The 27,679-nt window shown below is 43.1% G+C and overlaps 1 protein-coding gene across 3 annotated transcripts in view; it reads left to right on the forward strand.

The window, feature by feature from the left end:
• The first annotated feature begins 10,381 nt into the window (after window positions 1–10,381).
• LOC148903419 (membrane-associated guanylate kinase, WW and PDZ domain-containing protein 3-like) overlaps window positions 10,382–27,679 on the forward strand; it is a 131,660-nt gene continuing 114,362 nt past the window's right edge. For all 3 annotated transcript variants that reach the window (XM_089002245.1, XM_089002255.1, XM_089002250.1), the window contains exon 1: window positions 10,382–11,470. In XM_089002245.1, coding sequence (XP_088858371.1) covers window positions 11,164–11,470 — 307 coding nt within the window. In that variant the 5' untranslated portion in view covers window positions 10,382–11,163. The remainder of the gene's footprint in view (window positions 11,471–27,679) is intronic.

A 27,679-nucleotide genomic window follows, 5' to 3' on the forward strand; every position in this document is an offset into this window, starting at 1 on the left:
TGAAATGGGACTTTCAAGGCAACTGTGGTGTGATTGTTGACAAGATCAGTGGCGCTGGGCGATGACGTCAGCAGGAGGCGCCAAGGACCAGCAGGGGTAGTGACTGGGAAGAAGCACGGCATTAGAGGCTAAATAAAGAGTTACCCACGTTAACGCACAGCTGGACTCACGTGTGCCTTATTTGACAACACGACATGGTGTCAGAAGTCCTGTAGTTGACGTGGTGTGCGCGAAGAGGATATTTTGGAAACGCGGCGGAGAGAAAAAGGCAACATGAGCGACGTAGAGGATGGAACATCGGCACGGGCTAATGGAGCCATGGCGCGAGGTGCACAGCAGGCTGCGGGACCAGTCGTCACCGCGGGGCCGTGCGCCACGTTCAACATCCAGCCGCCAGAACCCTTTGACTTCTCAAAACCGCAGGAGTGGGAAAAATGGATCAGGAGATTTGAAAGATTTCGCCTGGCAAGTAACCTTAAAGCAAGTTCTGAAGAAAATCAAGTAAACACACTTATTTACTGCATGGGTGACGAGGCTGATGATATTTTACGCGGGTTGAATCTGACGGAGGTTCAACGGTGCACGTATCAAGAAGTGCGGAGGGGACTCCAAGACTTCTTCGTTGTGAAGAAAAATGTCATCTTTGAGCGTGCAATATTCAACATGCGCTATCAAAAGAAAGGGGAGAGTGTGGATTCGTTTGTCACTGCACTGTATGCCCTGGCAGAGCATTGTAGCTATGGGACGCTACGCAATGAACTGATCAGAGACAGAATTGTAGTCGGACTACGGGACAAGGGATTATCCGAACGATTGCAGTTGGATGCGGATCTGACCCTTGAACAAGCCATAAGAATAGCACGGCAAAGTGAGGAGGTGAAGAGGCAACAGCCTTATCTGCGGGGGGACACCAACTCAGAGGCAAGTGGCGCCGAATCTGTTGACAGAGTGTTCAAAAGCAAATTAAAGACGGCTAAAAACTCACCCAACTATGCCAATAGCCAGACAAACAAGCCCCACAGTACTCACTTTAGAAAGGAAAGGGGGGCACAGTCAGTGTGCCAGAAATGCGGCAGCTCTCCTTCTCATCCAAAATTTGATTGTCCGGCCCATGAGGTGAAATGTCATGCTTGCGGGCGGAAGGGACATTTTCAGCGCGTATGTAAATTCAAATCGACGCATGAAATTACAGGAGATGAGGAAGACGAGGGGGAGGAAGCAGTTCTCCTTGGCAGTGTTGTGACAGACCGTGATCCGTGGATGGTCAAGATCGACATAAATCAGCGCAGTGTGATGTTTAAAATCGATACTGGCGCCGACGTCACTGTTCTGCCATACAAAGCATTCAAGGTCACGTATCAAAACAATCTCCCTAAACTCAAAAAGGCAACAAAACGACTCCTGGGACCAGGGAGCAGCCCTCTTGAGGTTGTGGGCGTCGCCAAGCTGCCACTGAGAAAAGGTGAGAAGGAGGTAATGGGGGATGTTTACATCAGTCGTCATGTGCATACTGCCTTGCTGGGGAGATCTGTGAGCTGCAGGCTGGGGCTCGTCGCACGCCTAGGCAGCGTCACTATGCAGTCATTAAAAGACAACTACCCAAAAATATGCACTGGACTCGGAAAGATGCGGCAGCCGTACAACATCAAACTGAAACCAGGGTCTGAACCTTTCTCTTTAAAAACACCAAGGAGGATTCCATTGCCATTAATGGACAAAGTCAAGAAAGAGCTATCCCGCATGGAACGACTCGGAGTAATAAAAAGAATCGAGCAGCCAACAGACTGGTGCGCTGGCATCGTGGTAGTGCCCAAGAAATCAGGTGCTGTACGAATCTGTGTCGACCTCACCAAACTCAACGAGTCAGTCTGCAGAGAAAAGTATATCCTGCCATCAGTGGAGGAAACACTCGGCATGCTGGCTGGAGCCAGGGTTTTTAGTAAGCTGGATGCAAAAATGGGGTTCTGGCAAATACCCCTAACACCTAATTCCGCAAAGCTTACAACTTTCATCACGCCATTTGGACGCTATTATTTCAAGAGGCTACCTTTTGGGATAGCCTCCGCCCCTGAACACTTTCAAAACAGAATGGTAACAGAGGTTACAGAAGGGCTGGACGGTGTTGTTTGCCTCATGGATGATGTGCTCATATGGGGCCGAACGCAGGAGGAGCACGATGCCCGCCTGCATGCTACCTTGGAGAAAATCCAGGAGGCAGGCATCACTCTCAATGTGGAAAAATGTGAACTGTCAAAGTCAGAGGTGACATTTCTAGGCCATGTGATCTCAGACAGCGGCATCAGGCCAGACCCAGCTAAAACTGAGGCAGTAAGGATGATGCCGGAACCAACAAATCTAACAGAGTTGAGAAGTTTTCTCGGAATGATGAACCAACTGGGGAGGTTTGTGCCGGGGTTGGCAGATCGAGACAAGCCTCTCCGAGACCTCCTGTCCAAACGGAACTGCTGGGTGTGGGGCGTCGACCAGGCACGAGCCTTTCAAGATTTAAAAGACGCGCTGACGTCCACACCGGTGCTGGCCATGTTTGATCCCAACAGAGAAAGTAAAGTCTCTGCAGATGCGTCGTCGTACGGGTTGGGCGGAGTTCTTCTCCAAAAGTGGGAGGAAGAATGGAGACCAATAGCTTACGTGTCACGCTCGCTCACATCTACGGAGCAGAGATATGCTCAAGTGGAGAAGGAGGCTCTGGGGCTGACCTGGGCCTGCGAGAGGTTTCGTAACTTTCTCATCGGGAAGCATTTCTTGATGGAGACGGACCACAAACCTCTCCTGAGTCTCCTGGGGTCCCAAGCCCTGGATACATTACCTCCACGGATACAACGCTTCAGAATGCGACTCATGCGCTGCTCTTACTCCATCTCTCACGTCCCAGGAAAAAGCCTGTTGACAGCTGACACACTGTCTCGAGCTCCAGTGGAGAAGGGGGCGACACCAGATGACAAAGAATTGCTCGAAGATACGAACATCTACGTCGACATGGTGATGGAGAACCTCCCGGCAACCACCAATTACCTCGAAAGGCTGAGAGAGCAGCTGCAGAGGGACAGCGTGTGTGCACGTGTGATGCAGTTGTGCAAAGAAGGCTGGCCTGAACAAGGCCCCAATGAACCGGCACTCAGGCTGTACAGAGCAGAGCAGGCATTCCTCACAGTCCACGACGGAATCCTACTGAAGGGACAGAGAATTGTCATACCTTCAACCATGAGAAATGATGTTCTCGTTAAACTGCATGAAGGTCACCAGGGCGTGGTAAAGTGTAGAGAACGAGCGCGGCGGGCGGTGTGGTGGCCTGGGCTAAGCCATCAGCTGAACGAGTTGGTTCTCAACTGCCGAACATGCTGCAAGGAGAGACTGAACCACAGAGAGCCAATGATTCCATCACCGTACCCAGGAAGACCATGGGAAAAGCTAGGAGCAGATTTGTTCATGCTCGGAAACAAGACCTACTTGCTGGTTGTAGACTACATGTCAAGGTATGTGGAAATAGCTCTGTTGGCCTCCACAAAATCGAACGAGGTAATCCGCCACCTCAAATCAATATATGCACGCCATGGGATCCCGGACCTTTTGGTTTCGGATGGAGGGCCTCAGTTCTCCGGAACAGTCTTCACAGAGTTTGCGGAGTCATATGGGTTCCGCCACATTACAAGTAGCCCACGATACCCTCAAGGCAATGCCGAGGCAGAACGTGCAGTTCAAACGATCAAAAGCCTCTTGAAAAAAGCACATGACCCCTATCTGGCCTTGCTTGCGTACAGGGCTACCCCTCTTGAAAACGGGTACAGCCCCGCTCAGCTTCTAATGGGGAGGAGACTCCGCACGAGGGTTCCCATCCTTCCTGTCCTGCTTAACCCAGCCATCCCCGACCGAGAAGCCATCATCCAGAAGGAAGATGAGAAGAGGACAAAAGATGCACAACGCTACAACACGCGACATCGTGCACAGAACCTCGTCAGACTCAACCCGGGACAGTGTGTGTGGATTAAGGACCAAGGAGCGGAAGGAGCCATCATCGAAAGACATGCTTCCCCACGATCATATCTGGTAGAGGGACCTCACGGGACCATCAGACGAAACCGGCGTCATCTCATCCCAATGAGGTCCTCGCCTGAGCAGAGTGGCTGTGATGCAGCGGAGCAGTCTTCGGGAAGCGATCCAGAAAGTCCATCAGCGGGACCACAACAGCACAATCTTCCAGAACCACCACCCACTCCTACTACCAAGACCAGGTTTGGGAGAGTCGTGGTGAAACCAACCAGGTTGGACTTGTGATTTTCTTTTTTTCACCCATTTTCCCCCTACTTTCAGGCCCTGCTTGCAGGGTTGTTCGTTTAAAAAAAAAAAAAAAAAAAAAAAAAAAAAAACGGGGGTGGGTGTATTCCGAATATTGAGATGTACTTGTACATGCTGTTCTGTTTGTCCATACAATGTTCAGCCCATTACAGAGCATAGAGGAGGATCAGTTAAGATGGACCATCAAGTTATTGTTCTCAAATGGATTGTCTCAAATATGTTTGTTTTTCCTATGCGATCCCTTGTCACAGTCTGAGGGACGAGCAGACCTTTCAACCACGAGGCAGAATAATCCTCAAGGTCTGTTGAATCATTGGTAGTCTATCCAATGATTCTAGAAAGGGGAGATGTGGTGTGATTGTTGACAAGATCAGTGGCGCTGGGCGATGACGTCAGCAGGAGGCGCCAAGGACCAGCAGGGGTAGTGACTGGGAAGAAGCACGGCATTAGAGGCTAAATAAAGAGTTACCCACGTTAACGCACAGCTGGACTCACGTGTGCCTTATTTGACAACACGACAGCAACAGCACAAAATCAATACAGTATAACACTTCTGATTTGAGTATAAGATAACAATAATCGAAATAATAGGTAACCCCGGGACTTTTCTCCAGAGGCTTCTATACAGTACAAGGGAGGGCTACGACGATTACCTACCCCCCTAATTTGGTTTTAATTCGACGAGTATTATCCCTGGGTGATTCCATTAACAAATGTTTGTGTGGCACTGTATTTATACATTAATTAACCAGGATTCTTTTTCAGAGCAAGTGACCACAATAAAGAGAGATTTTGAAATGGGAGTGGCACTTGATGGGTCTTTTCAAAAATACAACTCCTTAGAAGAAGCGAAACAAAAACGAGAAATACTACAGACACTGTGGAGGACTGATTTGGAGATTTATACAAGACTTCATATTGTAGTGTGTTTTATATTGTACCCAACAAGCACTTATTGTTTGCAATTACATTGTATGTGGGATTGTTATATTTATTTGTAATAATTTCAGTTACATAGTCTTTAGCTTTTGCTTTACAGACTGTGCAAAGTGTCTCCTGGTGAAAAGCGTCCCACTCGCATCAGAATGAAAGGAAAACGAACCTTTGCTCCCATCTAGCGGAGGTTTTTAGGCCATCTCTCTTTATTTTATGAGAAGTTTCTGTAGGTTTTTTTTCTCCATTTCATTCAAATTATTGTTTACTTTTCGACAATTCTTTTTTAATCACACTCTTGTTTTTACTACTAAACAGTTTCCGTCCTTCCTTTTACATTATGTGGGGTACTTTCTTTTTGCTTCTTCCACTCATCACCATTTAGGTCTTCTGTTCTCCCCCTATATATTTTTAATTACACGTTTTCTTTGCCCTTGCTCTAACAATAGCCAGGAAACCTACTCTGGCATCCTACTTCAAAACCCAAACGCTAGTTTATATCCCTACTTTCAAACACTAGCACTAATTTAAAGCCCCAATTTTAAACCCTGACCCTAATTCTAAAACATACTCATTAAGCATAACCCAAGTTTAAAAAAAACAACTTTAAAACTCAAGCTCTAGTTCAAAGCACAACTTTGAAACCCTAAATCTAGTTGAAATGCCCCGTTTGAAACCTTAACTCAAGATTAAAACCCACATTTTAAACCCAAATCCTGCTTCCGAACAATGTATCGAAACGGTAACCCCTTTTAAAATCGTTTTTGATATCCAAATCCTCATCTTAACTCTCATGTTAAAAACTTAACACGAATTTAAAACCCTACTCCGAACATCCAACCCAAATTAAAATTCTGTATTGGAACTGTAATCCCGGTTTAGAAATGCATTTTGCAACTATAATCTTAGTTCAGAAACCCAAATTGTTACCTTCACTGTTTTTCAAACAATTTTGAAACCCTCACTGCTGTTTAAAATCCTAATTTGACACCTTAACACGAGTTCAAAATCCAATTTTTACAGTGTAATACACAGGTGTCAAAGTTAAGGCCCGGGGGCTAAATCCGGCCCGACACATTTTTTTTTTGGCTCGCAAAAGCAAATCAAACTTGTGAAATTCCATGATGCTTGCTAAAATCATTAACAAAATGTCATATTTTTTGGATGTAAATTACAATAAGTCATTATTCTTGACTTCAGATTTGAAAACTAGTTATTCATTAATTTTTTGTGCGCTCTATATGCATACAGGGAGGCCGCAGCAGTGATCAAATCCACGGCCTCTGCACAGTGAAGTCGACGTGCCCACCAGTCGCCCATCGGGTCGAACCTGGGTTGATATCTGCAACTCTTCTTCTTCTTTTCCTTTCGGCTTTTCCTTACTAGGGATCGCCACAGCAAATCAGTGTCCTCCATCTTTAGAGGTTTGATCCGCATGTTTGTTTTGGCCAAGCTTTTACGTCGGATTCCCTTCCTGACACAACCCTCTGTATTTATCCGGGCTTGGGACCGGCACAAGAAGACTTATGTCCCTTTTTGGCTACAGAACAAGCAACTCGCTCAGTAAAAGGCTCCCAAACACAAAATGGTCATTGGCACAGCAACATTCAAAAATGCAAAAACTATCTGCAAGTCTTCTTTTCCTTTCGGCTTTTTCCCTCAGGGGTTGCCACAGCGAATCAATGTCCTCCATCTATCCATCCTCTTCGGTCTTCCTCTCGGTCTCCTGCCTGGCAGTTCAAGGCTCAGCATCCTTCTCCCGATATAGTCACTGTCTCTCCTCTGGACATGCCCAAACCATCTCAGTCTGGCCTCTCTGACTTTCTCTGCAAAGCCTCTAATATGAGTTGTCCCTCTAATGTACTCATCCTATCCAACCTGGTCACTCCCAAAGAAAACCTCACCATCTTCAGCTCTGCTACCTCCAGCTCTGCTTCCTGTCTTTTCTTCAGTGGCGCTGTCTCCAGTCCAAACATCATGGCTGGTCTGGCCACGGTTTTATGCACTTTTCCTTTCATCCTAGCTGAAACCCTTCTATCACACATCACACCTGACATTTTTCTCCAGCCGCTCTAGCCTGCCTGGACACGCTTCTTCACCTCTTTTCCACACTCAGCATTGCTCTGGACAGTTGACCCCAAGTACTTAAAATCCTCCACCTTCTTTATCTCTTCTCTCTGTCGCATCACTCTTGCACTGGGATCCCTCTCATTCACACACATATATCATAGTCTTGCTGCGACTGATCTTCATTCCTCTCCTTTCCAGGGCATATCTCCACATCTCTAGTTTCTCCGCCACCTGTTCCCAGTTCTCGCTACAGATCACAATGTCATCTGCAAACATCATGGTCGAAGGAGATTTTTGTCTAACATCGTCTGTCAGCCTGTCCATCACCATAGCAAACAAGAAGGGGCTCAGAGCTGACCCCTGGTGGAGTCCCACCTCCAGCTTGAATTCCTACGTCACGCCGACAGCACACCTCACAACAGTCATGATACATGTCTTGCACCACTCTTACATACTTTTCCGTCACTCCAGACTTCCTCATGAAATGCCACAGCTCTTCTCTGGGCACCCTGTCATACGCTTTCTCCAGATCTACAAAGACACAATGCAATTCCTTCTGACCTTCTCTGTACTTCTCTATCAGCATTCTTAAATCTCAGTGTCTGTCGTACTCTTTTTTTGGCATGAAGCCATACTGCTGCTCACAAATGTTCACTTCTGCTCTTAGTCTAGCTTCAACTACTCTTTCCCAGAGTTTCATTGGCTCATCAACTTTATTCCTCTGTAGTTAGTACAACTCTGCACATCTCCTTTGTTCTTAAAAATGGGCACGAGTACACTTCGTCTCCATTCTTCAGGCATCTGTTCACCATCTAAGATCTTGTTGAATAACCCAGTCAGGAACACCACAGCCACCTCTCCAAGTCACTTCCATACCTCGATTGGTAAATCATCAGGCCCGAGTGCCTTTCCCCCCTTCATCCTCTTCAGCGCCCTCCTCACTTCATCCTTGCTAATGCTTGCTACGTCTTGGTCCACAACAGTCATGTCTTCTACTCTTTGTTCTTCTCATTTTCCTCATTCATCAATTCTTCAAAGTACTCTTTCCATCTTGCCATCGCACTACTGGCACCTGTTAATACATTGCCATCTCTATCTGCTGCAGGTCCTTACCATCTTTGTCTCTCTGTCTCGCCAGCCTGTAAAGATCAGTCTCACCTTCCTTGCTGTCCAGCCGAGCATACAAGTCATCATAGGCCTCTTGTTTGGCCTTTGCCACCTTTACTTTAACCGTGCGCTGCATCTCCTTGTACTGCTGTCTACTCTCGTCCGTCCTCTCAGTGTCCCACTTCTTCTTTGCTAACATCTTTCTCTGTATACACTCCTGCACCTCCCCATTCCACCACCAAGTCTCCTTATCTACCTTTCTTCCACTCGATACACCAAGTACTTTCCGACCCGTTTCTCTGATTATGTTCGCTGTAGTTTGCCAGTCATCTGGAAGGACCTCTTGCCCACCCAGTGCTTGTCTTACCTCCTTCCTAAATGTCATGCAACACTCTTCCTTTTTCAACTTCCACCATTTTGTCCTCACTTCAGCCTTTGGTTTCTTCATCTTCCTCACTGCCAGCGACATCCTACACACCACCAACCTATGCTGTCTGGCTACACTCTCACCAACCACTACTTTGCAGTCACTGATTTCCTTTAGATGGCGCCGTTGAGACAAAATGTAGTCTACCTGTGTACTTCTGCCTCCACTCTTATAGGTCACCCTATGTTCCTGTCTCTTCTGAAAGAAAGTATTCACAATAGCCATTTGCATTCTCTTAGCAAAGTCAACCACCATCTGTTCTTCAGCGTTCCTCATCTGGAGTCTAAACCTGCCCATCACCTCCTCATCATCTTTGTTTCCTGCGCCAACATGTCCATTGAAGTCTCCACCAATTACAACCCTCTATCTTCTCGGGATGTTCTGTATGACTTCATCAAAGTCCAACCAAAATTTCTCCTTCTCCGCCAGCTCACATCCTACTTGTGGGGCATACCCACAAACAACATTGAACATCACGCCTTCAATTTCTAGCTTCATCATCTCATCATTCATTCTCATCACTCATCATTCTATCTGATACCCTTTTTACTTCTAAGACATTCCTAACAAACTCCTCTTTTAAGATAACCCCAACTCCATTTCTCTTTCTGTCTTCACCATGATAGAACAACTTACACCCTGACCCTAAGCTTCTAGCCTTGCTCCCTTTCCACCTGGTCTCCTGGACACACAGTATGTCTACCTTCCTTCTCTGCATCATGTCAACCAGCTCTCTACCTTTACCTGTCATTCTTCCTACATTCAAAGTTCCTACTCTTAGTTCTATACTCTTGGCGTTCCATTTCTCTCTTTTCCTCCGGGCACACCTCCCTCCTCTCCTTCTTCGACCAACAGTAGTCAATTTTCCACTGGCACCCTGAAGGTCAACAGTACCAATGGCGGCCGTTGTTAACCCGGGCCTCGACCGATCCGGTATGGGATTCATAGGTTTGATTCGCATATTTGTTTTGGCATTTTTATTTTTTTTACGTCGGATGCCCTTCCTGGCACAACCCTCTGTATTTATCCGGGCTTGGGACCGGCACAATAAGACACTGGCTTGCGCCCCCTTGTGGCTACATTAAAAAACTATCTGCAAGTGATAAATGATATTAAAGAAACACGTCTCTCAGCACCAGTTGAGTACATGGATTGTAGTATCACCATGTAACCACTAGAGAGAACACTAGTACAAGAAAAGGAAACAAATCCAAACTGATGCAGTAAAATCACAACAACGTAATGCAAGAATATGTAATCGATATACACCGTTCCTTTTTGGCTCAACGATTATGTGTGAACTTTATCTGACCGACTATTTAATCGTAAAATCGAATTGTCTGCGGGAATTTAACCTCCATCTACACGTCGTCGTAAATCAACGCCGACATGTCAGTCATATTTGTCTACGCCTCCTGCCGATTGTCATTGGTTAAATTGTTGCGTTTCCCTCCCATTGCTGACTACTGATTGGACAGAAGAGCCTCTGAAATGAAGCAACACGGAACAAGCTTGGTGGAGGGGGCGGGGAGGAAAGTTATGGAGTGAAGTATAATCCGATCATGTTCCACGGGTGTTTTGTTTTGCAAAAATAATGAAATAAATTGCGCGTGTATAGAAAAGTCCTACAACCGCCCATCTTTAGAAATAAATACAAAGAAGGGCGGCTGGGTGAGAAAGAGCGGAATGCTCCCTCGTTGGAGTGGAGGGAAAGGTCTGTTTTTCCGTTTCCTAGGACTGTATTGCTGATGTCACCGCGGAGGAGGAGGGCACCAGACAAGGACAGGTGCGCGGTGTAAAGTTGCCCATCCAGTCTGTTTGGATCGAGCTGGGAAGCAAACAGCTGATACGGAGATCTGTACACTGAACTTGTTTTGGTCGCAATTTCATCCATTTGTCTGCAAATTCCTGGATTATTTGGATATTACAAACGAGGAAGACTACCACGCACTCTTGAAGTCCCTTCTCTATTGTTATATTGGAGTTTAACTGAAAAAAAGGAAGGCCCTGTTGTGGGGGGCGTATGGTCGAGACACCTCAGTACCAAAACCGATCTTTTGTCTTGATGCGACACTGACGCAGTCTTTGGCCTCGCATCCCAGTGTAGGAAGAGGTGATGCGGGAGTGATCCAGGGGTTTGCGACCGACCCCATTGCATGTGGAACAGACTACTCATCATCGAAGTGGAATATGACACTTGATTTATACAATCTGCAATGAACCCCCTGTGCGTCACTGCGTCTTAGCACCACCAACCGCTCTCCTTCGTGGAAGACCGTGTTCGGGCTGCAGGAAAAAAAGAGCAACCAACAATGTCCAAGACGCTCAAGAAGAAGAAGCACTGGTGTGCTAAAGTCCAGGAGTGCGCCGTGTCGTGGGGGGGATCCGGCGACTTGGTCACGATGGTGGAGGTACGAGGCGGCGCCGAGCAGGGGGAGTTCCCCTACCTCGGCCACATTGCAGCCGAGGCGATGGTCTGTCACGCTGGAAGACTTCCAAGCAGCGGGGACGTGCTGCTGGAGGTCAACGGTACTCCGGTGAGCGGGCTCACGCACCGGGACACATTGGCTGTCATCCGCCACTTCCGAGAGCCCATCCGACTGAAGACAGTCAAACCAGGTGTGTGTGTGTGTGTGTGTGTGTGTGTGTGTGTGTGTGTGTGTGTGTGTGTGTGTGTGTGTGTGTGTGTGTGTGTGTGTGTGTGTGTGTGTGTGTGTGTGTGTGTGTGTGTGTGTGTGTGTGTGTGTGTGTGTGCTGTGCGTGTGCGTGTGTGTGTGTGTGTGTGTGTGTGTGTGTGTGTGTGTGTGTGTGTGTGCGTGCGTGCGTGTGTGTGCGTGTGTGCGCGCGCGTGTAATGAACCTGACTCTTCTGCGTTTGTGAGTTTGGGGGCTTGAGGTCACTTTCATGTTTTCAGTGTCGGTTTTTGCCGCAGTCGGCTCCTGTCAAACACGAACGTGCGTGTCTCCGTGCATATGCGCGAGGTCACATCTGGCTGCTACCGCAACATCCGCTCGCCGCCCTTAGCCTGAACTCATTTTGTAATCTTCTTTATATCCACATACAGTCATTGGCATTGGGACTATTAGGAGCTCTCAATGGGTACACAGTGATGCAGCATACTTTCTGCCTCAACTTCTGAGTTTTATTTCGCTCTGTGCCACACTATATGCTTGTTTGTTTGTGTGTGTGTGTGTGTGTGTGTGTGTGTGTGTGTGTGTGTGTGTGTGTGTGTGTGTGTGTGTGTGTGTGTGTGTGTGTGTGTGTGTGCGTGCGTGTGGGGCGTGTGAGCGTTTGTGTGTGCATGTGTGTGTACATGTGTGTGAGTGTGTTTCAGTCACCCATTGACTGACTGACTGACTGATTAACCATCATTGTGTGTTGATGTACTCTTTGCTGCGTGGCATGTTCGCTCACTGTGGCGGTTCTTTGGCAACTGTGTGGCTTCCCTGTGCCACGCAACAGAGAAATGACAATGAGAAAAAGCAGCAAAACAACACCAGACACACACACATTGATGAAATTACTCCATGCATGAATGATAAAATCATTGTATATCCACGGATTGATTTTTTTATGATCAATGCTCTCTGTAAAATGTAGCAAGCTTGTTTTGTTGCCATATTTGCAATCATGCAAAATGGCCATAGGTGCTGTGTATGTCTACTGATGCGCTGCTCAGTGTTGTGCGTCCGAGTACTCGCACCATGGCAAATCAAAATCCAAACCAACCCGTTAAGCCGACATTCCATTGGGTCACAGGTTGTAACTATGGTCATGTTTTTTTTTTTTTTTACCATATTGACGTTCATGCGTACCAGTTGATAGTGGTGGTTTGAAGTCTCATTTGAGAGAATGGCAAGGTTTCCATTCAATGTAGCTGTAGTTTTTAGAAGTGCAATTTCACAAAGCCTGCCAGAATACAGGTTGACTCACTATGTTTGACATTGACACAAAATGTCATTTCAACACAGCCTGCAAATAATAATGTTTGGGATTCTAATCACACTTCAGTCATTTTGATTGTACAAAAGGGAGTCCATATGGTCAAGGCACTTCATTTGCAGAGAGGTATAACTGAAAGCATTCAAACACTGTGCGGTCTTGACATTGAAGGCATCAGCACCCTTTGTCAAGTACGCAGCTTAAATGCATAGTCATGGACTGTAATATTTCATCAGGTTAAACAGTGGAGTCATTTTGTATTCTTACTCTGTGTTCACAATCAATTGTTAATCTGTACTATTACTCCACTTTCATGTTCATATGGGCTTCTCTGTTCCCTCATGGGTCCCTACCGTTTGTTTATATCTCAGTCTCCTTTCTCATGATTAATTCAAGCCTCATCTATCATTTATGGATGCCCGGTGCTAAGATGAGGTGGCTGATGGAGAATCAAATGATAGCACCCTGGCGTAAAAGGAGACAGTCAGAATTAATCAGAAAATTTGACCTAATTAATGTGTTTTCTGGTGTTTAAGGCGCACCCAAAAATCTTCATTTTCTTCAAAAGATGACCCTGCGCCTTATACGCAGATGTGCCTTATATGTGGAGTAATATTGAGCCACAAAAGGTCTCGCAACGACTGTCAGCAGCCACCAACTCAATCACCCGCCCCCTCTCGTAGAAGAAGTTGTGCGTAAGCCAAGCCTTTAATGCCGTGCCTTATAATGTGGTGTGCCTTATATTTGGAAAACTTCTTTTTATTCATTAAAGGTGCACCTTATACAGACGCTCCCCAACTTTTAAACGGTCGTTCGTAAGGTGAATTCCTTCGTAAATTGCTTCAGTGCTATATTTTGTATGGAATGTATGTTTAAGGCTTACAGTGTACAGTATGTTTAAGGTTTATATAAGTACAGTAAAGTCTCGTTATATCGATATTCAAGGGAGTCCGAAAAAATATCGATATAACCGGGACTATCGATATATCCGACCCTGTTTGCATGTAATTTTCTCCGTGCGGGCATAGAAATAGTATCGATATAACTGGGACTATCGATATATCCGATATCGATATAACGAGACTTTACTGTATGTGTATAAGTAACCTGTATTTGTTTGTACTGAAAGATAAACATGTAATAAAATATATGCTCTATACAAATATGTACAATACATGTACAACTGGAGAGAATACTACATGTGTTAGAGAGCGAGAGAGCGAGAGTGAGAGAGCCTCACAATGGTCCTAGCGGTGGAAAGAAGCACTACTCGGAAAAAGGTGTACAATACAAAATCTAACTTAGAGCATCTCTGTCCGAACATTTTTCGACATACCCGCAAAAATGTTTGGATGTATCGTTATTCGTAACTTGAATGTTTGTAAGTAGGAGATCATCTGTAGTCCGGTGCGCCTTAAATATTGATAAAGTTTAATAATGGGCCATTCAATGGGGGTGTGCCTTATACTCCGGTGCATCTTATACACCGGAAAATACGGTACTACATTTTACATATACAGTGACACCTCAACTTACAAACACCTTATCTTACAAACTTTTCGTCTTAAGAACGTCAAATTTAAGAAAATTAAACCTTATAATAAGCACTATTTTCATAATACACATCCACCATGGCTTGCGGAGTGATCTTCGGCTGAAGCACACGACCGAACAGCGCTCCAGCCGGCGCTTCTTTCCACAAACCCCTCTCATTGAATGCACACGTCGATCGCCTCCTCCTGCTGATAATTTTACTATGATCGGACCGAAAAAAAACCACCACAGGCTCGTGTTCAGCCCAAGAAGACACAAAATAAAATCACTGTCGCTGAGAAGAAGGAGATAATTGAAAAACATGAACGTGTGCGTTTGTGTGATTTAGTGGCCGAGCACGGCTATGCTAAGTCAACCATTGCTCCCATTCTCCGGAACAGAGAAGCCATCAAAGGTGCGTCTGTTGCAAAAGTTGTTTCCGTGCTCTCAAAGCGACGGCCTCGGGCAAGCGAAAAAGTTGAAAAACTTCTGTTAATTTGGATTCACGAAAAGCAGCTATCCGACGACAGCGTGAGTAAAGCTATATTATGCGAGAAAGCACGGCTAATTCATGCCGATATCGCCATGCGCCAACCTGGAAGTTCGGCGCTTATTGAGGATTTTAAAGCCAGTAACGGATGGTTCGAGAACATCTGAGGGCGAGGAGGAAAAGGCAATGTTGGCTAAGTGGAATGATATGCAGGCTTTTACCGAACAGTTCCATCCAGAAAAGACTGGCTATGACAATCATCAACATGATGAATGATAATGAAGACCTTACAAGTCAGAAAGCAACAGGTGTCAATTAAAAGGTTTTAATTAGCAAAAATGATGAGGAGTCTCCAAAGAAAAAAAGAAGAGAAGCCACAACAGAGGTTAAGTTACCAACAGTCCTTAAGGAAGGTGACTCTCCTTCCATAAGCCATCAACGACCATCAAAAAGGTAAATAAAACTTTATTTTACAGCACAGTTTATTTCTTTAATTACAGTCCTCATGTAATGTGCCTCCCTTTGTGACTTCATGATACAATGCAGTGTATTAATTTCATTACAAAACAATAGCATATTTGTTATACATAGAATAAGGCACGTTGTGTGTAGTTTTAAGGCTTATTTAGTTAAAAACTATATTTTAGGGAAACCCGGGAACGGATTATTCCCATTTTAATGGTTTCCTATGGGAAATTTGTTTTTGAGATACACACTTTTCGCCTTACACACTCTGTCTGGGAACCAATTAAGTTCGTAAGTTGAGGTCTCACTGTACTTTGAATTGTTTTATATTTTCTTCTCTTCATACTATAATTGTCAATAGGACACTACATAGTTCACCACGAGTTTTAAAAAAATGACACCAGATTTCCATTTTTTTCTGAAATACTATATAATTTGTCTGGAGATTGTTTTATTATTTTAATGATGGAAAGCTGTTTTTTTCACAGAGATAACAACTTACAGTAAATAATTAAAGGATGTAGGGTGTAAGAGGAAACCTGGGTGCCTGCTTAAAACCCAGGCAAGCACAAGCGAACATGCAAGCTCCTCTAAGAGTTCGAACCCTGAACTCTTGACTGTGAGGCAAACTCCCTATTCAAATGGCATACCATTGCCACAATTGTGCAAATGTTGTTTTGAACTGGTATCCAAAAGCAAGAAAATTGAGCTAGCGGAAGGATCAAATTACTTACTTAAGTCAAAATTACTTACTCAGTCTTTTGAATGCATCAACTTGAGCTAGCTGATCAGAGACGGTTGTGAGGTATTAACATAACAATTTTGCATAAGAAAGATACCCTGTGTTTTTCCTACTCTTGGAGGAATTCTCTTCTCTGTAATTAGTGGAAGCTTCGCGACAGCATGAGCGCTTGCTTCTTTTTTTTCATTTGATATTTGACCTGCAGACATAAAAGCGGAACATAGAGAAGTAACAGAAATGAAAAGCTATGATTCAATACATGGGTGCAGGGGTGGAGAGAGGCCAGCAGCAAGCAGATAATCTTGACATCTGATTTAACTGATTTTCATCTCGATGCAATGTCACGCTACTCCAATGTGGGCCCATCTGTTGTGTTGGTTTTGGACCATGGGACCTCCAGCAGAGACAATAATCAAAACATTGCTGCTGCAGTATGTTACCTGTGTAAGATATATGCTTTGAGTGAAGTGATGCAGAGAGGCACACGGAGCATTGCAGAGTTATGAGAAGCACGTACTAGGTGACAGAGAGCATTACTGATCTCCGAACTAGGAGTGCTTAATGCTGCCATTAATCTTGATAATAGGAACGATGCTTTGTTGTGGTAGCCTAAATGGATTGTGCCAACGTTTAACTATAAAATCATATACATTGTAGGGACATACTGTTCCCTGGAATCTTCTTTCATGTCAAAGCTAAAAAAACATTCATCTACAGCAGTCACTGTAATTTTAAAAGCCATGTATTATGGGTGTGAAAAGTTATGTGTTTGAAGGTGAAGCGGTAGTCCTCCAACTCCCTCAACAGCAGAGTAGCCACTAAAAACAAGCATGTTTTCAATTACGAATTATTTAGCTGCATAACTAAACAAAATGACTTAGAGGTCAACCCAAGGCAAATACAACGGACAAAACAGCTGTCTGAGAAAGTAAAAAGTTGAACCTACAGTAAATATATAGGTAACAAAAAATCACTAAACCTCCCTAAACTAACAAACAAGAGTGACAAAACATCAAACCAAAAAAGGCAAGTCACTAATCATTGGAACCAATGTGCAGCCAGCAGTCAGACCGTGATTGGATTGGGTGGGATGTACCTTTATTCGTCTCTCAGTGAAGAAATTTATATTTTACAGCATTAAAGTTATGAAAGGAAGAGGAAAGGAAATAAAGAAGTACAAAAACAAAATACAGGAGCTCCTGGAAAGGCAGCCACTCTCGCGGCGCTATCTTGAAGTAAAAAAACAAACAAAAAACTCAATAACAAATAACATGACAACACAAAGAAAAAGAGAGTCATTCATTCTTCAGCACTTGCTGTACCCTCTTTGTGACATGAAGCAGTTCTAGATGAAAGAGATGAAATTTGTAAAAAAAAAAAGTATAACAATTTTGGTGTGATGTGTAGTGCATCAAGCTCTATTAGTATAACTAATTTTTCACAAATTTGCCTTTGAGTATTGTAATATTACTGTTATGTGTGTGTTCCTACAGTGTTGGTGAGTGAATATTTGTCATTTCAAGGAATATCAGAAATGGGAGTCAATGATTATTTTCCAAACGCATGTCAAATTTTATATGGAATTAAGCAATAGCACCTATGTCTTTACAATGACGCATGTGTCATATTTAAACGTGTATGTCAAATTATGTGTATTTATTTATTTTTGGGCGTGTTAATTTTTACCGTAAACACTGTCATGGGTGTCATTAATAAATTATTCAAAGCTACTTCGTGGAAAGTGGAATCCCATTACATCATAAGCTTGCTCTGCAAGTATCGTGGTGCATTCATGATACTTTGACAACATCGGGAACCATGCACTCACTCAATAGTTGCTCTATGATGATAATTCGTCTGTGTAAACTCTCAGTCGTACAGGAGTGGTCCATCGATGAAAAGGTTTCTCAAAGTTAGAGAAAGGAAAAGATATCGACAAACAGATGTACGTATTTTAGATTATACACGCCATGTATCTATGGTCTGCCAAAAATACATATAGAAGGGTTCCCCCTCACACCCATTGTTTGTAGCATTGACTCCTCTACATACAATGTAGCCAAATATTTAAAAACTATCTTAGCTCCGTTGGTTGGTAACACAGAATATCACGTAGAGAACACCACAGGGTTTGTAGAGAGGATCAAAGACCTCATATTGGAACCTAAGGAAACATTGGCATCTTACGATGTGACTTCTCTCTTTACATCTGTCCCAACCCCAGCAGCAGTCTCAGTGGTGAGGACGAGACTGTTGGCGGACATTTCTCTGCATGAAAGAACCAAACTTAAACCGGACCACATCGGCCTATTATTGGAAATCTGCCTTAATACTACGTATTTTCAATTTAGGGAGACATTTTACAAACAAATTCAGGGTTGTGCTATGGGCTCACCAGTTTCACCCATTGTGGCTAATCTGCACATGGAAGAGATGGAGAAACAGGCCCTCACATCCTTCCCGGGGACAAAACCTAGACACTGGTTTAGATATGTGGACGATACTTTTCTCATAATTAAAAAACAAGAAATTCAATCCTTCATAGATCACCTCAACTCGGTATACATCAACATTAAATTTACTCGTGAAGACATCAAAGAGAACCAACTAGCCTTTTTAGATTGTAAAGTAATTATAAAAGAGGACATAGCGCTAGAAACAAAAGTCTTTAGGAAGGCTACGCATATAGACCAATCCTTACTTTTCGATTCTAACCACCCTTTACAACACAAACTAGGAGTTATCAGAACCCTCCAGTATAGGGCTAAACTAATACCAACAAGCGTTGAAGGTAGAGAAAAGGAGTCAAAACATATCAGGAGAGCACTCGCAAACTGTGGGTACCCTCAGTGGTCATTTAACAAATGTCAGAAAGAAAGAATAGGGAATGAAACCAAAAATTCTGAAGATACAAAAACGAGAGGAGTAGCAGTACCTTGTATTGCAGGATTTTCTTAAAAACTACAAAGAGTCCTTTGGCAACACAAAATGCCTACTTATTTCAAACCGATAAACACTTTAAGGCAAAAATTAGTGCATCCAAAAGATAGGCTGCCAAATGAAAAACAAAGTAATGTACTTTATTCAATACATTGTAAGAATGAAAATTGTAAAGAGCAGTACATTGGGGAAATGAAACAAATTCTCAAAAAAAGACTTTATGAATATCGCAGGGATAATACTAGTGGGCCTCAATCAGCAGTACATATGCACCTAAAAGCTAGCAACCACTCATTTGACGACAATGAGGTAAAAATTTTAGCGAAAGAACAACTAAATCCTTCATTAAGCCGGTTTGGTGGGGTGAGGTTCAATTTGGATCGTTCATACAATAGCCTGCTTTGGCAACATATATATAGGATTAGTAATGCTCATGCGGTGATACCGGTCGAAGTGGGGCAATCAGGCCAGTCGTTAGTCAGAACAATAGGAACATTCAGTGGAGTTGCAGGGAGTAGTCCTCTGCTCCCCCCCAACCTGACAGCAGGGACCTATCTCAGCAGAGTCCGGCACATATATATATATATATCGGGTCTAAACTACCAGTAAGACTTTAGTTTACTGACGAAGTTTATTGGATAAGAAGTGAAACGTCTGACACCTTCAAAGAAGTACAGATGACGGCTGAAGAAACCTTTTCATCTATGATGATAATGTTTTTTTAAGATTGAAGGAACCCAAAAATTAAGCCATCATTAATTTTTGTTCAATTACACAGCCCCAAATTTAATACTTATTTGCTTCCAGTTGACTGTATTGCTTACACACACTGAACACTTGATCCATGTTGTGTAACTCGAGCCTTTGATTGTGGTCTGCGACTCATGCATCGCCCTGTAAAGCAAGAATGGCCAAACTCTCGGTTGATAATTATGTGTACATTGTATAGACTTTGTGATTATGGAAACAGTGAAAAGAAAGCTGCTTTCAAATCATTCTGTCATCCTTTGCTGGTGTGTTTTATTTTTATTTTTTTATTATTATTATTGCCAAATCTCAAAGCAAAACAAAAATGATTTTAAGTGTGACCTTACCCTCGCACAATGCGCTTGACTTTTATTTCACTGTGCACTGACCACAGAGTTTTGGTACATTGACAAAAAATTACGTTGAAATAATGCATTCTCGTTTTTTTTATTGATTATATTTTGTCAACAATGAACCACATAACTTTTACTAAGTTATTTACTCATGTTGATGATTTTGTGGGAAAATTTGCAAATTGATTTAGACTCACTCGAAATCATTTCTGCCATGGTGTTTACGCACCGTGTAAATAATGGTATTAATTATCGGATGAGTCACAGAAAGCATGAAAGCTTTGCTTTTTCATTAGGGACTGAAAAATAAAAATAGTTTATTTGAATACAGAAAATCCAATCTAGAATTGTCCTTTTGGGACGGGGGTGGCCACAGCTTTGCATTTTATGAATACAAAGTGTATACTCCTACAATAGTAATAATGTCATGCTTGCTGGAAATAAACCCCTGAGTGCCCTCATTAGAATTCATGAGTGTACGGTCAATTCGTTTTGCTTCTGAGTCTTATGAGGAGGTTATTGATCATGTCCAATCGAATCTGCCAGAGCGTCCAATGCTTTTCATGTGGTCAAGAGATTGTGTGTTTGACTGCCACCCTGTTTAGAAGTTGCCTTTACGAAGGGTGACATGTGCTCAAAGCGATCTGCAAATACGTACACTGTTTTCCAGATCTTGAGCACTTTGCATCATTTTATGTGAGGCAACCAATTGCTGCATTTTGGTGAGTCTGACACTTGTGCCTCTTTTATTTTCAGAGTAGACCTACACATAGTGACATTGTCCCCAGGCTTTGGCGGCAGCCAGCCCCAGAGAACTTTGAGTAAATTGACATAGGAGGTCACATGTTTATTAGTCACGGTTAAAGTATGCGGAAGAATGTGCTCACCATGTTGCAAACAGTGGAGGTTCCTTATGTTGTCCTTGTTGACACATTTGCTTCTGTTTGTACTTTGTATGGGTTTAAACCAGGGTTTTCCCAAGCTCAAATGAAGACAGAGGTGGGAAATTGTGACCTTGCGCCATGATGTGCATGTATTCTGTAAATTCAACAGATATACTAAGAATATGACTGTTATCGTCTTAAAGTATTCACTTTTTAAATCTTGCACAGGAGAGTGTTGGACTCATAGCCTGAGGTGGTGGAGCTACTTCGGTTTGACACACTCAGAATATTTTGAAGTAGCCTTGAAGTTTTCAGCGGTCAATGTCCAGCTATGCTTCAATAGCAAGCTGCAGTGTCCTCTGTTACAAAGCTCTCTAAATCAGGGGTCAAGAACCTATGGCTTGCGGGCCATATATGGCTCTTTTGATGATTGCATATGACTCGCTGATAAAACTAAATACATATTCTCATTTTTGCGCCGTTCATTTCCTGTCGGGGCTGCAGTTGGCGGAAAGCGCAATTTTGATTGGATGACACTGACCTAGGTTGGCGGAGAGCGCAATTTTGATTGGATTATACTGGCCGTCATGTACAAACCGGTAAACGGCCCTTTAAATGAGCCCAACGAGCACACTTCAGCTTGAATGCACCGGAGCATTCGGCTTTGAGTAGAGAAAATGTTCTGATTCTAATTTGCAATGAAACAATTCCATCTATGAAACAGTCTAATGTCAGTGACATTTTAACTAGCCCCATGTTAACATTAGCATCAATATACTTGTGCGAGAAATATATTGCAGATAGCAAGTGTGGAAGCTTATGAGCCGTGTGCAGGCTAGCTAGCACTAAGTCTGTGTAAGCTCTCAGTCGTACAGGAGTGGTCCATCGATGAGAAGGTTTCTTCAGCCGTCATCTGTACAAAAGTGAAGGTTTCGGACGTTTCGCCTCCTATCCAAGAGGCTTCGTCAGCGAACTAAAGTCTGACTGGTCGTATCGGCCCCATTTATATATCCCTAATGTCCAGACCTGGTGGCGCCGGACACAGCTATGATAGGTCCCTACTCTCAGGTTGGGGGGGGGGCGCGGGACCCCCCCCTGTGGCCCCACTGATTGTTCCTACATTCCTGACTAACGATTGGCCTATTACCCCCACTCCCCCCGGTATCACCTCATCAGCATAACGACCCTCATCAGCATTGCGAAAGTTGCCTAACCTGTTTTGCCTGAGCCTATTGTATGAACGATCCAAATTGAACCTCACACCACCACTGCCTCTTTTACCCCCCTTTCAAACCATCTATGTTCTTTCGCTAAGATTTTACCTCATTTCGTCTGACTGCAAATGTACGATTGAGGCCCACTAGTATTATCCCTGCCTATTGAGTCTCCCCAATGTACTGCTCTTTACAATTTTCATTCTTACAATGTATGGAATAAACCATTACTTTGTTTTTCATTTGGTAGCCTATCTTTTGGATGCACATTTTTGCCTTAACGTGTTTATCGGTTTGAAATAAGTAGGAATTTTATGTTGCCAAAGGACTCTTTGTAATTTTTCAGAAACTCCTGCAATGTACGGTACTGCTATCTTTTAGAATCTTGAGAATTATTGGTTTCGTTCGCTATTCTTTCTTACTGACATTTGTTGAATGACCACTGAGGGTACCCACAGTTAGTGAGTGCTCTCCTGATATGTTTTGACTCCTTTTCTCTACCTTCAGTGCTAGTTGGTATTAGTTTAGCCCTATGCTGGAGGGTTCTGATAACTCCTAGTTTATGTTGTAAAGGGTGGTTAGAGTCAAAAAGTAAGTATTGGTCAGTGTGCGTAGCCTTCCTAAAGACTTCTGTTTTTAGCGCTCTGTCCTCTTTTATAATTACTTTACAATCCAAGAAGGCTAGTTGGTTCTCTTGAATGTCCTCACGAGTAAATTTAATGTTGAAGTCTACAGAGTTGAGATGATCTGTGAAGGATTGAATTTCTTGTTTCTTAATTATGACAAAAGTATCGTCCACATATCTAAACCAGTGTCTAGGTTTTGTCCCTGGGAAGGATGTGAGGGCCTGTTTCTCCATCTCTTCCATGTAAAGATTAGCCACTATGGGTGAAACTGGTGAGCCCATAGCACAACCATGGATTTTTTTATAAAATTTTTCCCGAAATTGAAAATACGTAGTATTAAGGCAGATTTCTAATAATTGGCAGATGTGATCCGGTTTCAGTTTGGTTCTTTCATGCAGAGAAACATCCGCCAGCAGCCTCGTCCTCACCACTGAGACTGCTGCTGGGGTTGGGACAGATGTAAAGAGAGAAGTCACATCGTATGATGCCAAAGTTTCCTCAGGTTCCAATATGAGGTCTTTGATCCTCTCTACAAACCCTGTGGTGTTCTCTACGTGGTATTCTGTGTTACCAACCAACGGAGCTAAAATAGTTTTTAAATATTTGGCTACATTGTATGTAGAGGAGTCAATGCTACAAACAATGGGTCTGAGGGGGAACCCTTCTTTATGTATTTTTGGCAGGCCATAGATACATGGTGTGGCCTCTCCCGGGTATAATCTAAAATACATCTGTTTGTCTATAGTTCATACCTAATTTTACGCGTGTTTACCAGTAGCTGAGATTGTTTCAGTAAAAGTAATTTTTTGAAATTTACCCTTTTGTCTCTCTTTGGTTTTGCTGTGGTGCCTCATATAACCGGATTTAGTAAATTCACACAGTTCCTGATAGATTTTGTGGGTAAGATTAGTTTGTAATCGCTGATAATAAGTTTCTATTTCTGACTGTTTGTTTTTTATCTCTATGTTAAGTCTCCTAATTCGCAAATTTAGAATTTTCCTAGTATAATTTTGTTGCATTGGTCTTGGCACACTGACCAATACTTACTTTTTGACTCTAACCACCCTTTACAACATAAACTAGGAGTTATCAGAACCCTCCAGCATAGGGCTAAACTAATACCAACTAGCACTGAAGGTAGAGAAAAGGAGTCAAAACATATCAGGAGAGCACTCACTAACTGTACCCTCAGTGTCATTCAACAAATGTCAGAAAGAAAGAATAGCGAACGAAACCAATAATTCTCAAGATTCTAAAAGGAGAGGAGTAGCAGTACCGTACATTGCAGGAGTTTCTGAAAAATTACAAAGAGTCCTTTGGCAACATAAAATTCCTACTTATTTCAAACCGATAAACACGTTAAGGCAAAAATTAGTGCATCCAAAAGATAGGCTACCAAATGAAAAACAAAGTAATGTAGTTTATTCCATACATTGTAAGAATGAAAATTGTAAAGAGCAGTACATTGGGGAGACTCAACAAATTCTCAAAAAAAGACTTTATCAACATCGCAGGGATAATACTAGTGGGCCTCAATCGGCAGTACATTTGCACCTAAAAGCTAGCAACCACTCATTTGACGACAATGAGGTTAAAATCTTAGCGAAAGAACACAGATGGTTTGAAAGGGGGGTAAAAGAGGCGATTCTTATAAAACAACAAAATCCTTCATTAAACCGGTCTGGTGGTGTGAGGTTCAATTTGGATCGTTCATACAATAGCCCGCTCAGGCAAAACAGGTTAGGCAACTTTCGCAATGCTGATGAGGGTCGTTATGCTGATGAGGTGATACCGGGGGGAGTGGGGGTAATAGGCCAATCGTTAGTCAGGAATGTAGGAACAATCAGTGTGGCCACAGGGGGGGGTCCCGCGCCCCCCCCAACCTGAGAGTAGGGACCTATCATAGCTGTGTCCGGCGCCACCAGGTCTGGACATTAGGGATATATAAATGGGGCCGATACGACCAGTCAGACTTTAGTTCGCTGACGAAGCCTCTTGGATAGGAGGCGAAACGTCCGAAACCTTCACTTTTGTACAGATGACGGCTGAAGAAACCTTCTCATCGATAGCGAGCACTAACTTCGCCTGTGGACCCGATCATTTGGCTGGATTTTTACCAATCACGAGGAACGGAATACCATTCATGTTAACGGTGAGTACTATCACAAAGTTATTTTAAATAATACATTCTGACATTTTGTTGAAAAGTGGCCGCGCGTGCGTGCGTGTTTGCATGTGTGTGTTTTCCTTTCTCTAGCTTTTGGAGACAGTCAATCATTTCTTTCTTGTATCTATTGGAAGGGTCCCTTTTTAGTTGCTCATACGTGTTAGAATCACTGATTAACCTATTTATTTTGTTTTCATAATCCAATGTGTTGAGCAGCACTGTGCATCTGCCCTTGTCTGCTGGCAAAATAGTAATATTTTTGTCTTTTTGTAGAGTAGTTAACGCCTTTCTCTCTTCTAATGTTATGTTGGACGGAGGAAGTTTGGCACTACTGAGAAGAGCTGATATTTTAATGCGTAGATCATCTGCCTCTGCATACGAAAGTTTGTTATTTTTAATAGCCGATTCAGTAGCTGTGATATAATCTATTGTAGGTATAGTTTTAGGAGTCACTGAGAAATTTAAACCTTTGGTAAGTACCGCCTTTTCTGTCTCTGAGAGATCTCTGTCTGACAAATTTTTGATCCAATTCTCCCTTGCAAACTGTTCATACCTAATTTTACGCGTGTTTACCAGTAGCTGAGATTGTTTCAGTAAAAGTAATTTTTGAAATTTACCCTTTTGTCTCTCTTTGGTTTTGCTGTGGTGCCTCATATAACCGGATTTAGTAAATTCACACACTTCCTGATAGATTTTGTGGGTAAGATTAGTTTGTAATCGCTGATAATAAGTTTCTATTTCTGACTGTTTGTTTTTTATCTCTATGTTAAGTCTCCTAATTCGCAAATTTAGAATTTTCCTAGTATAATTTTGTTGCATTGGTCTTGGCACACTGACCAATACTTACTTTTTGACTCTAACCACCCTTTACAACATAAACTAGGAGTTATCAGAACCCTCCAGCATAGGGCTAAACTAATACCAACTAGCACTGAAGGTAGAGAAAAGGAGTCAAAACATATCAGGAGAGCACTCACTAACTGTGGGTACCCTCAGTGGTCATTCAACAAATGTCAGAAAGAAAGAATAGCGAACGAAACCAATAATTCTCAAGATTCTAAAAGGAGAGGAGTAGCAGTACCGTACATTGCAGGAGTTTCGGAAAAATTACAAAGAGTCCTTTGGCAACATAAAATTCCTACTTATTTCAAACCGATAAACACGTTAAGGCAAAAATTAGTGCATCCAAAAGATAGGCTACCAAATGAAAAACAAAGTAATGTAGTTTATTCCATACATTGTAAGAATGAAAATTGTAAAGAGCAGTACATTGGGGAGACTCAACAAATTCTAAAAAAAAGACTTTATCAACATCGCAGGGATAATACTAGTGGGCCTCAATCGGCAGTACATTTGCACCTAAAAGCTAGCAACCACTCATTTGACGACAATGAGGTTAAAATCTTAGCGAAAGAACATAGATGGTTTGAAAGGGGGGTAAAAGAGGCGATTCTTATAAAACAACAAAATCCTTCATTAAACCGGTCTGGTGGTGTGAGGTTCAATTTGGATCGTTCATACAATAGCCTGCTCAGGCAAAACAGGTTAGGCAACTTTCGCAATGCTGATGAGGGTCGTTATGCTGATGAGGTGATACCGGGGGGAGTGGGGGTAATAGGCCAATCGTTAGTCAGGAATGTAGGAACAATCAGTGGGGCCACAGGGGGGGGTCCCACGCCCCCCCCAACCTGAGAGTAGGGACCTATCATAGCTGTGTCCGGCGCCACCAGGTCTGGACATTAGGGATATATAAATGGGGCCGATACGACCAGTCAGACTTTAGTTCGCTGACGAAGCCTCTTGGATAGGAGGCGAAACGTCCGAAACCTTCACTTTTGTACAGATGACGGCTGAAGAAACCTTCTCATCGATAGCTAGCACTAACTTCGCCTGTGGACCCGATCATTTGGCTGGATTTTTACCAATCACGAGGAACGGAATACCATTCATGTTAACGGTGAGTACTATCACAAAGTTATTTTAAATAATACATTCTGACATTTTGTTGAAAAGTGGCCGCGCGTGCGTGCGTGTTTGCATGTGTGCGTGCAAGTTTGCATGTGTGTGTGTGTGTGTGTGCGTGTGCGCGCGCATGTGTGTGTGTGTGTGTGTGTGTGTGTGTGTGTGTGTGTGTGTGTGTGTGCGCGCGCGCGTGGCTCTCACTGAAAAACATTTCTAAATATTTTACTTTTATGGCTCTCTTAGTCAAAAAGGTTCCCGACCCCTGCTCTAAATGATGCAACATTTCCAGAACTCATCACCGACGTTTTTTTGACAAAGCTGCGCCCTTTAGCCTAATTTTACCTCCAGGGTGAAGAGACACTAAACCAACTCTTCTTTGTCAGGGTATTGCCATAAGTGCAGCTAAAACAAAACTCCAATCTAAATTTTACAATGTAATTCTGAACAATACAGACTTAAAATTGCATTGCAATTGCTCTTTCACATGATGGCGTGGAAGTTCAATTCAGATGCGGTTGTAAATGGAAGTAACGTAGAAGGAATGTGGTTAAGGGAGTGGCAAAGAGGCGCAACCTGTTGGGTGTTTTGTATTTTTGCAGAAGCTAACCGTAAACAAATAAATGGTGTTTTGGAATGGAAAATATGTTCACGTCTTTGTTGCTCACTCCTAAACGTAGTGTACTTATTCATTAATTGCATCCAATTATTGTATCAAATTTTGATAGAACGAGTGTAGTTGCTTTTCTTCTGTGTAAGCTCTCAG

Source organism: Hippocampus bargibanti, linkage group LG01 (assembly GCF_051943395.1).
Source record: "Hippocampus bargibanti isolate YZ-2025 linkage group LG01, ASM5194339v1, whole genome shotgun sequence".
Classification (NCBI taxonomy): Eukaryota; Metazoa; Chordata; class Actinopteri; order Syngnathiformes; family Syngnathidae; genus Hippocampus; species Hippocampus bargibanti.